General features: G+C 55.5%; 1 protein-coding gene across 1 annotated transcript in view; it reads left to right on the top strand.

Annotated features, from left to right (window-relative positions):
* Positions 1 to 14,965, top strand: part of DNAH1 (dynein axonemal heavy chain 1) — an 80,351-nt gene that overhangs the window by 39,775 nt on the left and 25,611 nt on the right. The window contains 17 exon segments of the mRNA XM_070359417.1: positions 1,069 to 1,233; positions 2,156 to 2,277; positions 2,432 to 2,537; positions 3,108 to 3,287; positions 5,978 to 6,118; positions 6,737 to 6,900; positions 7,163 to 7,276; positions 8,010 to 8,198; positions 8,481 to 8,586; positions 9,061 to 9,174; positions 9,617 to 9,766; positions 11,221 to 11,307; positions 11,443 to 11,629; positions 12,470 to 12,561; positions 13,089 to 13,243; positions 14,507 to 14,559; positions 14,562 to 14,683. Of these exon segments, the coding sequence (XP_070215518.1) occupies positions 1,069 to 1,233; positions 2,156 to 2,277; positions 2,432 to 2,537; positions 3,108 to 3,287; positions 5,978 to 6,118; positions 6,737 to 6,900; positions 7,163 to 7,276; positions 8,010 to 8,198; positions 8,481 to 8,586; positions 9,061 to 9,174; positions 9,617 to 9,766; positions 11,221 to 11,307; positions 11,443 to 11,629; positions 12,470 to 12,561; positions 13,089 to 13,243; positions 14,507 to 14,559; positions 14,562 to 14,683 (2,247 nt within the window).

Genomic DNA, 14,965 nt, shown 5'->3' with positions numbered 1-14,965 from the left:
TTAGGGCTCTCGAGGCAAGTGGCTGGGGCTATCTTCAGAGCCCTGAGGTCAGTCCAGGGCAGGCCTACTAGTGTGATCCCAGCAACTCCTTCTAGAGGGCTTCCTGGTAGCTATTCAAAGACCTCCAGTGAAGGCCAGAAGCTGAAAGAGGAAGACCTGCCTGTGTTCCTTGGGTCACCCAGAGAGGCCTGAGGTCATCAGCATTGTCCCTGGGTCTCCATCCTTTGCTGTCCTCTCTCCCTGGAGTCCCATTTCCTCCAGGGATCAGCATCAAGCAGCCCTCACCGACTCCCCCACCACCCCCCGCCTGCAGGGTGTTCCCATTGAGGCTTCTGGTCGATGCCCCTTACAGAGCCCATCACACGTGCTGGGGCCCTCAGTGATTCAGAGGCATAAGTGGCTGTTCAGAGGGTGGTGGGCTCCTCGAAGGCAGGGACCACCCTCTCCTCTGTTTCCTCTGGAGCTCACATGGGCCTGACCTGGGCCTGACACAGCTCACAGCTTGTGAAGAAGAGAATGAACTCATGAATGAATGAATGCGTTTGCACTGATAGGGAAAGGCAAGAGACAAATTCGGAAAGGGGATTGTGGAGGCAAGAGGGGATGGTGACTTGAAGAGGGCTCACTTGTGGACTGATGTTTTAGAGAGTATTTTAGGGGATCTCAAGCTCAAGTCCAAGTACACCGCCAAGAATCCTGGGGTCATAGACCCAGAGTCCTCCCAGGAGAGGAGACTAGTTTGGGCTTCCATGCACTGAGCTCTGTATTGTTTCCTCGTGGTGTGCTGCTTGGGGTGTGGTTCTCTCATAGGAAGAGTAGCTCCCCTGGCTCTGTTGGAGGCCTGGACATCCTATGGGGGACTTGGGGTTTCTCTGGAAGGCAGGCATCCATGCAGCCCTCTTTGTTGCCTGGAGTCCTGTGACTGACAGCACCACCTAGAAATTTCCCCATGGGCACAGGCTCTGGCCCCCAGTGCTCTGCCCAGAACTCAGTGGGATAAAATGTCTGGGTCACGGGGGCCAGGATCCAACTTGGGCCGCAGGCCCTGACAGTCCATGCCCTGTCCAGGAGGTGCTGGAGGAGTGGCTGAACTGTCAGCGGGCTTGGCTCTACCTGGAGCCCATCTTCAGCTCCGAGGACATCAACCGGCAGCTGCCGGTGGAGAGCAAGCGCTACCAGACCATGGAGCGGATCTGGAGGAAGATCATGAAGAATGCCTACGAGAACCGGGAGGCGAGCTCACACAGGGATGGGAGGAGGGCAGCTGGGGCACTGAAGAGGTTCCTGGCCTCACCTCTTCCTGAACAAGGAAGACTGGAGGACGAGTCCAAGGCTTTGGTCTTAGCCGTTGTCCCCCTGAGTGGGCTCCCCAGTCTTGAGACACGCCTCAGAAACACAGCACTTGATGGTGTTTCCTCTTGGAGATTTGCAGTCCCCATTAGTATTTTTAAAGGACCTGACAAGTCCTGCAGCAAATCAAATTCCTTGGCTTTGGTTAACTGTAGTTTTTTGTTTGTTTGTTTTTAATATTCATTTACTTATTTGGTTGCATTGGATCTTGGTTGCCCTTCAGCATGTGGGATCTTAGTTCCCTGACCAGGGATCGAACCTGTGTCCCCTCCATTTCAAGGCAGATTCTTAACCACTGGACCACTAGAGAATTCCAACCCTAGTTTTTAATCATAGACTTTTTTCCTGTGGGGCTTACAAGTGATGGAGACAGCCCCTGTGCTAAGTCGCTTCAGCCACGTCTGACTCTTTGTGACCCCATGGACTGTAGTCCACCAGGGTTCTTTGTCCATGGGATACTCCAGGCAAGAATACTGGAGTGGGTTGCCATCCTCTCCTCCAGAACATCTTCCTGACCCAGGAATCGAACTCACGTCTGTAATGTCTCCTGCATTGGCAGGCGGGTTCTTTACCACTAGCTCCACCTAGGCTATTGTAAACAGTGCTACAGTGAACATTGGGGTACATGTGTCTTTTTGAATTATGGAGGCAGCCCCTGGTTTAGGGCAATTTTCCTGTCCCTCTCTCTTCCCAGGCTCGCTGAGAGTCTCTAGGAAGCACGTATGGGTCCTTCTCTGAGCCCACCTTGCTGCCTCCCAGCCGGGCCACACTCACTTTCAGTTTGTCTTTGACCCGGGCCACGCAGGTGATCAATGTGTGCTCTGACCAGAGGCTGCTGGACAGCCTGCGGGACTGCAACAAGCTGCTGGACATGGTGCAGAAAGGCCTCAGCGAGTACTTGGAGACCAAGCGGAGCGCCTTCCCCAGGTGGGGGACGCCTGGCCCATGCCTGCTCTGCTCCCGCCTGCCATCGAGGCTGGGGCCCAGTACCCTGTCAGGGTGGGGTGCAGGGATGTCGGTAGTACTGGGACAGCTGGGACCCAGGGCTGCCTGACGGCCCTCACCCCCGCCTCCCTGGCAGATTCTACTTCCTATCTGATGACGAGCTGCTTGAGATCTTGTCCCAGACAAAGGACCCCACCGCCGTGCAGCCCCACCTGCGCAAGTGCTTCGAGAACATCGCCCAGGTGGGTAGCTGGGCCAAGGGCTCAGGTGCCCTGAGGGCACCGTCCCAGGGAGGATACCTGTTCTCTCACCCCAAGTCTTTTTAGCAGGGAATGAGATCCCAGGCCCTCGGAGACATCTCTGGGGTCTGTGGGAGGAGGGTCAGCTCCCTCAGCGCAGGGTTGGGGCGCTCTTGATCCCAGCTCATCCAGGGGTACCCTGGCCCCCCTGCAATCCACTGAGGTGCTGACTAGGCTGAGAAACCCAAGAGGTCAGAGGCTGCTGAATCCCCTCGTCCTCATCTTCATTTACAAGGGAGGCCTCACAGGCCTGTGGGAGGGGGGCATGGGGGGCACTCGCAGGGCAGGCTTAGCCTCCTTCCCCAAGTGGGCGGGGCCACAGCTGGAGCAGGCAGATCCGTCCTGCCCACGAAGAATCAGGGGAGGTCCAGCCAAGGGGAGCTCTCTTCCAGAGGCGAGAGCCATCTTCTGAAGGTGGAGGACACAGGCGGGGTCCACGCTGGGGCTCTGGTGGGCCGGGCCTCTGGACACACTGAGGTTCACCCCACTCTCACTACTTCCCCCCAACCCCAGCTGCTGTTTCAGGAGGACCTGGAGATCACACATATGTACTCAGCAGAGGGTGAGGAGGTGCAGCTGTCCTTCTCCATCTACCCGTCCAGCAACGTGGAGGACTGGCTGCGGGAGGTGGAAAACAGCATGAAGGCCAGCGTGCGGGACATCATCGAGAGGGCCATCAAGGCCTACCCCAGGGTGAGCCACACCACCCCTCCCAGCGCAGCCTCCCAGCCTGCTCATCCTTCCATTGGCTCCTTTCTCAGCGCCTTTCTGCTCCATCACAAGGGCTGGGTTACCTGCCTGTGTTGACTAAAAAAGATGCACAACTTGAGAGTTGTGAGTTAAGTTTTATTTGGGGCAAAATGAGGACTGCAGCCCGGGAGGCAGCACCTCAGATAGCTCTGAGGGACTGCTCCAAAGCAGCACTGGGGGAAGGTCAGTATATACGATTTTGGTGAAGCGGGAGCTTAATGAAATCAAGCGCTTCCTTTTTTGTTTTTTTTTTCACATGTTTGGTACTTCATTATTTTTTAAATTAATTAATTAATTTATTTTACTTTACAGTATTGTATTGGTTTTGCCATACACTGACTTGAATCCGCCATGAGTGTACACGTGTTCCCCATCCTAAACCCCCATCCCACCTCCCTCCCCATCCCATCCCTCTGGGTCATCCCAGTGCACCAGCCCCGAGCACCCTGTATCATGCATCAAACCTGGACCGGCGATTCATTTCACATATGATATTTTACATGTTTCAATGCCATTCTCCCGAATCATCCTGCCCTCACTCTCTCCCACAGAGTCCAAAAGACTGTTCAATACATCTGTGTCTCTTTTGCTGTCTGGCTTACAGGGTTGTCATTACCATCTTTCTAAATTCCATATATATGCGTTAGTATACTGTATTGGTGTTTTTCTTTCTGGCTTACTTCACTCTGTATAATAGGCTCCAGTTTCATCCACCTCATTAGAACTGATTCAAATGTATTCTTTTTAATGGCTGAGTAATACTCCATTGTGTATATGTACCACAGCTTTCTTATCCATTCATCTGCTGATGGACATCTAGGTTGCTTCCATGTCCTGGCTATCATAAACAGTGCTGTGATGAACACTGGGGTACACGTGTCTCTTTCCCTTCTGGTTTCCTCAGTGTGTATGCCCAGCAGTGGGATTGCTGGATCATAAGGCAGTTCTATTTCCAGTTTTTTAAGGAATCACCACACTGTTCTCCATAGTGGCTGTACTAGTTTGCATTCCCACCAACAGTGTAAGAGGGTTCCATTTTCTCCACACCCTCTCCAGCATTTATTGTTTATAGACTTTTGGATCGCAGCCATTCTGACTGGCGTGAAATGGTACCTCATTGTGGTTTTGATTTGCATTTCTCTGATAATGAGTGATGTTGAGCATCTTTTCATGTGTTTGTTAGCCATCTGTATGTCTTCTTTGGAGAAATGTCTGTTTAGTTCTTTGGCTCACTTTTTGACTGGGTCTTTTATTTTTCTTGAATTGAGCTTTAGGAGTTGCTTGTATATTTTTGAGATTAATTCTTTGTCTGTTGCTTCATTTGCTATTATTTTTTCCCATTCTGAAGGCTGTCTTTTCACCTTGCTTATAGTTTCCTTTGTTGTGCAGAAGCTTTTAATTTTAATTAGGTCCCGTTTGTTTATTTTTGCTTTTATTTCCAATATTCTGGGAGGTGGGTCATAGAGGATCCTGCTGTGGTTTATGTTGGAGAGTGTTTTGCCTATGTTTTCCTCTCAGAGTTTAATAGTTTCTGGTCTTACGTTTAGATCTTTAATCCATTTTGAGTTTATTTTTGTGTATGGTGTTAGACAGTGTTCTAGTTTCATTCTTTTACAGGTGGTTGACCAGTTTTCCCAGCACCACTTGTTAAAAAGATTTTCTCCATTGTATATTCTTGCCTCCTTTGTCAGAGATAAGGTGTCCATATGTGCGTGGATTTATCTCTGGGCTTTCTATTTTGTTCCATTGATCTATATTTCTGTCTTTGTGCCAGTACCATACTGTCTTGATGACTGTGGTCAACCGCTTACTTTGCAAGAGGTTTTCTCCTAGTCAGGAGGATCTGTCATCATCATGAAGGGATATAGTGCTTTTCTAGATAACGAGGAGATGCAGTGATTGGGATCATAAAATCTGTTCCTGAAAATATCCTCCTATCTAAATACTTGTCCCACCAGGTTCCCTGGAGCCCAGAGTGCCTCACTCCACCCTGAACCCCCTCATGGGGTGGAAGGTCAACAGCTGCAGCGGCACAGGGTGCAGCTGGCAAATGCCTTTGTTGTTCAGTCGTTGGCAATGCTCTTGGCAAGTGCCAGTTTGTAGTTGGCACCTGCCTCATCCTTAGACTACAGCCTTGACTGCTGTTGCTCTCAGTCAGCCAGAGTGTCTCTGGGAGCAGAGGGAGGAATCTGAAAACACCCTCCAAAAAGTAAGACTGGCTCCTAGTCATAATCAGTTGCTGTTGTTATGTTTTAAGCACTTGCTGTGTGCCAGGCCCCCATGACCGCTGATGCTGGAGCTGAACCCCTTAACCTCAGGGTTAAGCCTTATCCTACAAAGTAGCTGAGAGATGTTTCCTGCCCAAAGGGCCTGTGATTCACAGGTGGCAGTCAGGATGTGAACCCAGGATGTATGTTTCCCAATCCTGGGCTTCCACCCCTCCACTTCCAGATCTCTGCGGCAGAGGAAGTGATGACTCTGCCCAGCCTGAGAGGCCCAAAGTTTTAAAGGCTTCCCTGCTCTTGGGGTAGAATTTTGAGCTCAGAAGCACAGATGACCTCTAAGGGAAAAACAGTCTGCAGGGTCGGCACTGGCAGCTGCCTGGGTCAGCCCTACCTGTGTTATCTTCCCAGATGCTCAGGACTCAGTGGGTTCTGAACTGGCCTGGCCAGGTGACCATCGCCGGGTGTCAGACCTACTGGACCTTAGAGGTGGAAGAGGCCCTGGAGGCTGGCAACCTCAGCAGCCGGCTGTTCCCCCAGCTTGCCCGGCAGGTGAGACTCAAGGGGGTGGGGGTCACCATCTGCTCCCCACCGACAACCCACACCCTGAGGCAGCTCAGTCCCTCAAGGAGCTTTGTCATGTCTTGATCTTGGAAGAGGGCCTGGGGTTGGAACCAAAGAGTAGAGGGTCAGACACCCCTGAAACAAGTGTCTCATGACCAGCCACCAGTGGGAGGGATGGGGGCTCTAACGGGAGTGCTGAGGTCAGGCAGGTGCCCCTCGCCTGAAGGTCAGAGTGGGAGCCTCCTACCTGGAGCTCTCCTAGGCTCGCCCATGGCCTACCCTTGCCCTGTGCACTGGCTCCTCACCACACTGCTTCCTCAAGCTCCTCACCAGGCCCCTTCCTGACCCTGGGCACCGTGCACAGTGGGCAGATGGATGCATGTGTGTGCCTCCATTTTTATTGACATCCCTGCCAGACTTCCCATGTCACCAATGCCCTGCCTACCCTCCTCTGCCTGGTCCCTGCACCCTGCCCATCCCAGACCATCAGAAGCCCCCAGAAGAGAGGGGTTGCTGCTGGCGGAAGCCCACTCCTGAGCAAGGCAGGGAAGGCCTGCCTGCAGCATGGCCCCACCCGTCCCTGACGGGGTCCCCTGGCTCCTGCAGCTCAGTGACCTGGTGGCACTGGTGCGGGGAAGTCTGTCCCGCATGCAGCGAGCTGTGCTGTCGGCGCTAATCGTCATCGAGGTCCACGCCAAGGATGTGGTGCACAAGCTGGTCCAGGAGAACGTGGTCAGCGTGCATGACTTCGAGTGGATCTCACAGCTGAGGTGAGGGGGCAGGCAGTGTGGCCACATCCATCCGCAGGCCAGAGCAGCAGCAGGAGTGGGCAGGGCAGGGTGGAGAGTCAGCTACAAGAGGCTGGAGCTGACCTCAATCCCCGGGGGAAGCCGGGTGTGCCGCAATGCCCTCATTTCCCCAAAGAACCACCTCTCAAAAAAAAAAAAAAAGAACCACCTCTCCTCAACCATGTACCCTGCCCAGTGGCCCATGGTCCACATGCCCTGGGAACCCATCTCCCTGCAATGCCAGGTACTACTGGATGAATAACAACCTGTACATCCGGGCTGTGAATGCCGAGTTCATCTACGGCTACGAGTACCTTGGCAACAGCGGTAGGCTGGTGATCACGCCCCTCACGGACAGGTGAGCGCCCCCTCCCCACGCCCTCTCCCACACTGGCTGGCCCAGGAGTCCAGGACCCACAGAGTGCAGTTCATCTGTGATGAACCAGACAGTCAAACGTTAGGAGCTCAGCTTTGGGGCTTGTTTAACTGTCTCTTGCTCGTCATGGGCTTCATGACCTTGGGCGGGTGGCTCAAGCCCCCTGTGCCTCAGTTTCCTCTGCAGCCTCCTCTGGGCAGTCAGGAGAGTTTCTTGAGCTGCCGTGTAAAGCTCTTAGCACCTGTGTGGTGCTCAGTAAGCATCAAGTGGGCGTGGGCTTTACGGGTTTTATCAGTCAGATCTTCCTTTCACCATAACAGAGCAGCTGATCTTGAGAGAAACAGGGGGCAAGTCCCTTGACAAAGTGAACACTTCTTCCTAAAGCCCTCAGTTGCTTCCTCTGGCTGCCTGTATTTAGCAGCAACTGAATTCTCAAGCTGGGTTTTGAGGAATAAAAGGAAGAGTGACCAGAGGTCAGCCATCTGGCAGGTCCCTGAGTCTGCAGGGCCATGGGGTGGGGAGCACTGGTCAGGTGGCTGAGGGCTCCAGTCTGGTTCCCTGCAGCCAGGGCTGGGTGTGCTTGGCGCCCTCAGCACGCGGAGGGGCAGGAGTCACCCCTCCCCGGGGCCCAAGACGGCGGAGGGTGGGGCTCTCTCGAGTCTGTGGGACTCCTGAGAAGGTGCAGGGCCCCGCCCCTCATCTCTCACCCCCTCAGGTGCTACCTGACCCTGACTGGGGCCCTGCACCTCAAGTTTGGGGGCGCCCCAGCTGGCCCAGCTGGTACAGGGAAAACTGAGACCACAAAAGACCTGGGCAAGGCCTTGGCCATCCAAACCGTTGTGTTCAACTGCTCCGACCAGCTCGACTTCATGGCCATGGGCAAGTTCTTCAAGGGCCTGGCCAGGTGAGGCTGGGTGTGCGGGTGGCACAGACAGGGCGGGGAGGCCGCGCTCTTGCGGGGACCCTGCCCCAAGAGGAGCCTAGCGGGGTGCTGGAGGGGGTGGGGCGGAACAACAGGAGTCGAGGCCTGGCCCCTGGCGGCACTGGGAAGGGGTACGGCTGGTGGGGCTGTGGCTGAGCTGACCGAGATGGCCACAGAGGCAGCAGTGGTCGCCTCCCAGCAGGGGCCCTTGGAGGTGCCAGGGGGGCTCTGAACTCATATGCCTCTGCGATGTTTTCCCCTCAGTGCTGGTGCCTGGGCCTGCTTCGATGAGTTCAATCGCATTGATATCGAGGTGCTGTCTGTGGTGGCCCAGCAGATCACCACCATCCAGAAGGCGCAGCAACAGCGGGTGAGTTCTGGGGGAGCCTTCCCTCCACGTCTCCTGTAACTGACTACCTTTTCACTTCAACTGTACCCACCCCGCCCATGCTGCCTTGCAACCCCCTTACACTGGCGGGATGGGAAACCAGGCGTTTGGGCCTCTGCCCTGAGCCCAGCCTCTCTCATCTCACAGGGAACTGGGCATTCCCCCAACCACCTAGCAGAGCTGTCTGTGAGGGGACTTTTGTAGCCAGCCAGGGAGCCCCGTATCCTTACCCCATCCTGGGGGTGGAAGTAGATGTGTGAAGACCTCAGGGAGCTGGGAGCTGGGAGGCCAGAGGTCGCCACTGGGACCAGAGGTCTTAGGCCAGATCCTGGGAGAAGAGCCAATCCATGGTCAAGGGTCAATCCAGGCTGACCTGTTATAGCCAGGACCATCAGTGGGATGAGGGGACCATCCAGAGCATGGGATGGGTGTGCCAAGCCCTCCCCACCCCTGCAGGTGGAGCGCTTCATGTTTGAAGGCGTCGAGATCCCACTCGTGCCATCTTGTGCTGTGTTTATCACCATGAATCCGGGATACGCTGGCCGCACTGAGCTGCCTGATAACCTGAAGGTGAGTTCAGGCCTGGGTTGGTCCGGAAGGCTGCTCAGGGCACTGGGAAACAGCGGAGCTGTGGCCTGGGCTCAGAGATGCTCACATGCTTATGCAGGGACACAGCTGCTGGACATCAGGGACTGTGCTTCCCCATGGCAGCCCTCCTGCCCAGGGATCCCCCAGCCATGGAGAGGAAGGGCCAGGCTTGTCCTCAGGGCCTGGGAGAAGGCAAGGGCAGGTTCACGTCAACACAGAGGACTGGTTTCTAACGGGCATAGGGATCCACCCATAGGGGAGTACAAGCCTCAGCTATGGCAGGCGCAGTGGAGAGAGGATCCAAGTGCTGGCAGGGGAGGAGGGCAGTGGAGCCACCTTCTGAGGACCAGACAGTCCAGAAAGTGGGTGATGCTCTGGGAGGGGAGGTCGGCCTCTCCATTCATGCAGATACCCTGTGCCCCAGGCACTCTTCCGGCCCGTGGCCATGATGGTTCCGGATTACGCCATGATTGCGGAGATTTCTCTCTACTCCTTTGGCTTCAACGAGGCCAATGTGCTGGCCAAGAAGATCACGACCACCTTCAAGCTGTCCTCTGAGCAGCTCAGTTCCCAGGTGAGATCCTGCCCGGAGCAGGTTCCAGGGTCTGGGAGCTGCTGTCTTCTCCCTGCAACCCTCCGAGGTAGGAATCACGCCCCCACTTCTCAGCTGAGGACACTGAGGCCCGAAGCAGCCAGGAGCCTGGCCAGGCTCACGTGTGTGCAGGGGAGCTGGAGCAGGAGCCAGGAATAGATGGCCACCTGGGCTAGTGCAGGTGCAAGGAGGGTTGGCCAGTAAGGGCCCAAGCGCCACACAGCCAAGGCTGGGGAGCAGGCGTACCTAGGTTGCACGGGACCAGAGGGAGACAGCCAGCCCCACCTCCCCTGGAGCCTCCCAGCACGAGGGCTTGCCCCTCGGTGAGCTGGGCCTGCATCTAGGGGTAGGTGCTACTGGTTCAGGCACCGGGGCTGGTGGATGAGCTTTCCATTTGGGCTCCTGTCTCAGGCAGGCTGCCCCTTTACAGTAGCAGAGATGAGCCCCGACCCTGGGCTCAGATGCTACCGGCTTCGTTTCTTAATGGTCCCAGAAATAAGTCTCTGTTGTCACCCTCATGGGCCCTCTCTAGGTGACCTGTTCATGCATGAACAGCCATCCCTGTGGCTTGGGAGACTATACTTGCCTTTGGCCCGGTGTTTTTGGTACCAAAAACCATGGGCTAGAAGAGCAATCTATTGCTAGGAGAAAGAGCAGCTCCCCACAGAGTGCATCATGGTGTCAGCACCTCCACACACCCTTCTTTCTAACTGTCTGCTTTCAAAAATGCCCCCACCAATCTCCAGTAACAGAGCCACTATCCCCCACACAGTTCTGGAAAGTGCTCACCCCTTCCCAAGTGCTGATGACCCGAAGCCAAGCCCAGTCTCTGCATCCAGCTCCAAGCCCAAGATTTCTGGGGAACATGCTGGTCTGTGGGTTGGGCCCAGGTGTATGTAGCCTCATGGTCTGACACCATGGGGCAAAACGATGAGCTTGATATTTCCATCATACCTGCTGTATAATGGAGAGAGATGGACCCAGCGGCAAAAGTGGGAAAAGCCATGGTAGCGTGGTCAAGAGGGTGGGTCTGGAGAGAGGTGATGTGTGTTAAAAGGGAAACTCCTTCATTCTCACTGTAAATAAAACCTGAGTGCCTCCCTGCCCTTGGCGCTGTGCTGGGTGGGACCGCAGGGACTGGGCCGTGACGAAGGCAGACACCTCACCCTCGGGGGCCAGGAGGCAGGCAGGGTGCTCTCTCTGGTAAATGGAGAGAGCGGCTGGGGCAGTGAAGTAGAGACAGCAGAGGAGTGCGAAGTGCAGTGCCCAGCCCAGGCTGGGGTGTGTGAGCGGGTGCTGACAGCCTGCAGGGGGAGCAACATCAGCCACGAGCTGGGCGATGAGGCCCAGCCAGGTGTCAGGTGGGAGGCTGAGTGCTCCCCAGAAGCCCCAAGAGGGACAGTGCCCACCGCCCCTCTTCTTTTTGGTGGTGACAGGACCACTATGACTTCGGGATGAGAGCCGTGAAGACTGTGATCTCAGCTGCTGGGAACCTTAAGCGAGAAAACCCCAGCATGGACGAGGTGAGCTCCATTCAAAGAGGTGCCCGAGGACTCCAGGGGAGCTCTGGTGGCGGGGGTCTTGGGGGGTGGGCGGTCCAGGAGGGCTCCGGAGCAGCTTGAGGGTCGAGGGTCATCTGACCTGGGCCTCTGCTGCAGGAGCTGATTTGCCTCCGGGCCATCCGAGACGTGAATGTGCCCAAGTTCCTGCAGGAGGACCTCAAGCTCTTCTCTGGGATCGTGTCTGACCTGTTCCCCACCATCAAGGAGGAGGAGACTGACTACGGCATCCTGGACAAGGCCATCCGCAAGGCCTGCGAGAAGAGCAACCTGAAGGATGTGGACGGTGCGCCCTGGCCCTGCCCCGCAGTCCTGTGGGCACCAGAAGAGGGCTAGGTCCAGCTGTGCCAGGCTCGCAGTCCAGCCTCAGGGTCCCTCACACCTGGCCAAGCATGCTGCGGGCTGGGGCTCTGTGCCCCTGTCTCCACTGGGACCCTTCAAGTGATGGGAGCTGAAGAAAAACTTTCACCTTCATTCTCACATTCAACACTTCTGACACCAGAGGTGTGGGGTTTTACCTCAAACTCATCTGTTCTCTAACACGCCTGAGTGTTCCACAGGTCAGTTCAAATCTGACACGAATCAGGGTCAGCACAGACCCCACATTCTAAGGGCTCAGTTCCACAAGACTGCACCCCCTTCAGACACCAGTCATGAGTGTGAGGTCCCCAGGTTACCCACAGCTTCTGTTCTGCTTGGCTACAGATCACAGGTTCCCATGCCCCCCTCCTCAGGCTTGATCATTTGCTAGAACAACTCACAGAACTCAGGGAAACAGGAATGTTTGCTGGTTTATTGTTTAAAAAAGGATGTGATAAAGGATACAGGTAACAGCAGGATAAAGGGCTACACGGGGTGAGGTCTGTCCCTATGGAGTTGGGGTGAGTCACCCTCCCAGCCTGTGGAAGTGCTCATCGACCTGGAAGCTCTCCAAACCCTCCGTGCTCACGGAGGCTCAGGGCTTCACAGGCCTCTGTGAGGTAGGAACTACTGCCACCCCATTTCACAGAGGAGGAAACTGAGGCGCGGGGAGTGAGGTAACCCACCAGAGGTCACAGCGAACTAGTGGCAGAGCCAGGATCTAAACCCCTACTCTGACCCCGGGCCCCCTGCCATGTCCCTCCAGGATTCCTGACCAAGTGTATCCAGCTCTACGAGACCACGGTGGTGCGGCACGGCCTCATGCTCGTCGGGCCCACAGGCTCCGGCAAGAGTAACGTAAGCGTCCCCCGTGCTGGACTGTAGGTCCTTGCTGGTTTTCTACTTTATTTATTTGGGTGTGCCAAGTCTTCGTTGCATCGTGTGGGATCTAGTTCCCTGACCAGGTATCAAATGCAGGCCCCCTGTATTGGGAGCGCAGAGTCTTAGCCACTGGACTACTAGAGAAGGCCCTGATTATCTGCTTTAAATACAGCAGTGTGTACATGTCAGTCCCAAACTCCCAGTCTACCCCTCCCCCTCGCCCTTCCCCTCTGGCAAACGTAAATTCGTTCTCTATATTCTAACATAAAATAAAAATTTTAAAAAGAAAAAAAAAAAGAGTAACTTAAGTGGAGCCAAGCTGGGTGGCCCAGTGCCCACACAGTGGGCCTGAGGGCAGGGCAGCCTCAGCAGCAGGGGTCTTGGCCCCTGCTTGTGCCTCCTGGGCCTTTAGAATACCCCGCTGCTCCCTGAGGCCCACAGCCCGTGCCAGCCCTGCTCTCCAGGGAGCTTGGAGGCTCACTCTTGGCTGGCCGTTTCCCCAGTGTTACAGAGTCCTGGCCGCCGCCATGACGTCACTGAAAGGGCAGCCGTCCATCAGCGGCGGTGTGTACGAGGCCGTCAGCTACTACGTGCTCAACCCCAAGTCCATCACCATGGGACAGTTGTATGGGGAGTTTGACCTGCTCACCCATGAGTGGTGAGTGGCCCGGGACCCTTCCAGTGACCACCGTGCTCCTAGACTCTGCAGCCTGTGGGTCCCTGGCCCCCTCCCTCCCCCAGCTGAGTGGGAGATTGGGAGCTCTGGCTCTGGAGCCCAACTTCCTGGGACTCTTGGCACCAGTGTGCTTCCTCACTGAGTGCCGCATCTCATCCCCCCAACCCCGGACCTTTGTCCCTCACCTGCAAAGTCGGGATAAAAATACGGGAGATGGCTGGGACAGTGTAGCACATGGCAAGCACTCAGGAAAAGTTGACGATTATTGTCAGCACCCACGAGAGCTGGTGCTCCCTCTTCGGGGCCTGTGCTCCCAGGCCGAGGTGTGCATTTTAGGGGGAAGTGCATGGAGCTGACTAGAGGCCCACCAGTCAGCATTAGAAGGTTTTCTCTGGGGCTATTCTGTTTTTCCAGAGAAGTCTCCAGTCTCCTGCTGGGGTGTCTTCTTCTTGGTCCCAGTGTTCTGGGAACCCAGTGGGGAATGGGCACTGGAGAAGGGCAGTCACCTGTCTTTCTGAACATGGGCCTGTCCAGCTTCCCCCGTTTCTGGTGAAGGGTCTCAATCACAGCCACTCCAGGCTCTTATGTGGGCAGGTCGGGGTCCGGGGACCAGATCAGAAAAATGCCCTTCGACCCACCCACTTCCCTCGCGTTTGGTGCCTCTGAAGTCTGAGCCTTCCTGAGTCTGTGGCAGGAACTAGATACTCTTGTGACTCTGCTTTCTCTGAGAGGTCATTTACCCCTTCTCCACCTCTGTGCATCTTCTGGGCCCATGTGGGCCTCTACTTCTGTGTTCCCTCCTCCCCATCTTCCTTTTCTTTTGAGGGTATCACTTTCCATCTTCTTTTAATGTAACTTTAGTGAGGACTCAGCAGGAAGAGGAAGAGAACATGGCAACCCACTCCAGTATTCTTGCCTGGAGAATCCCCATGAACAGAGAAGCCTGGTGGGCTACAGTCTATGGGGTCACAAAGAGTCAAACATGACTGAATGACTAAGCACAGCACAGCAGGGAGAGAATAGAACCACACGTTTTCATTATATCATACTACACCAAAAAGTCCTATTTTCCCTACTATAATTTTTAAATGAATGAAGGTACTTAAGACAAAAAAAAAAAACAAAACCCAGAGCAGGACCAGCCTGGATCCAGGTTTCCCTGGGAGACAGCTGTGCCCTTCCTCCCTGGCACCCACGGCCCTCTGCCTCCAGTGCCCACAGCCCTCTCCTCCCTGGTGGCTGCAGGACAGATGGGATCTTCTCCTCCCTCATCCGGATGGGGGCCATCACCTCCGACACCAGCAGAAGTGGTACATGTTCGATGGGCCAGTGGACGCCGTCTGGATTGAGAACATGAACACGGTGCTCGACGACAACAAGAAGCTGTGCCTCAGCTCTGGGGAGATCATCAAGCTCACAGAGGTCCGTCTGCCTGTCCACTCACCCCGCTGTCCTCTGCAACTGGGTGGGCCCAGGGGCCACATCAGGCTGGCCAAGCCTCACCACCACACCCACCCCCCCCGCACCCTTTCCTCTCTGGGCCGCGGCACCCTCCCCATCCCCAGGCTCCTGTACCTGAGGCACGTCCCGCACAGCTGCTTGGTGCTTCCCTTGCGGCAGACCCACTTTCTGCAATGCTCTCAGCTCAGGACAAACACCTCAGTCTTAGCTGATGCTGCTCTGTGCTTCCCAGGCCCACTCACA

This window comes from Bos mutus, chromosome 22 (genome assembly GCF_027580195.1).
Source record: "Bos mutus isolate GX-2022 chromosome 22, NWIPB_WYAK_1.1, whole genome shotgun sequence".
Classification (NCBI taxonomy): Eukaryota; Metazoa; Chordata; class Mammalia; order Artiodactyla; family Bovidae; genus Bos; species Bos mutus.
This window is presented reverse-complemented; position numbering and strand designations above follow the sequence as displayed.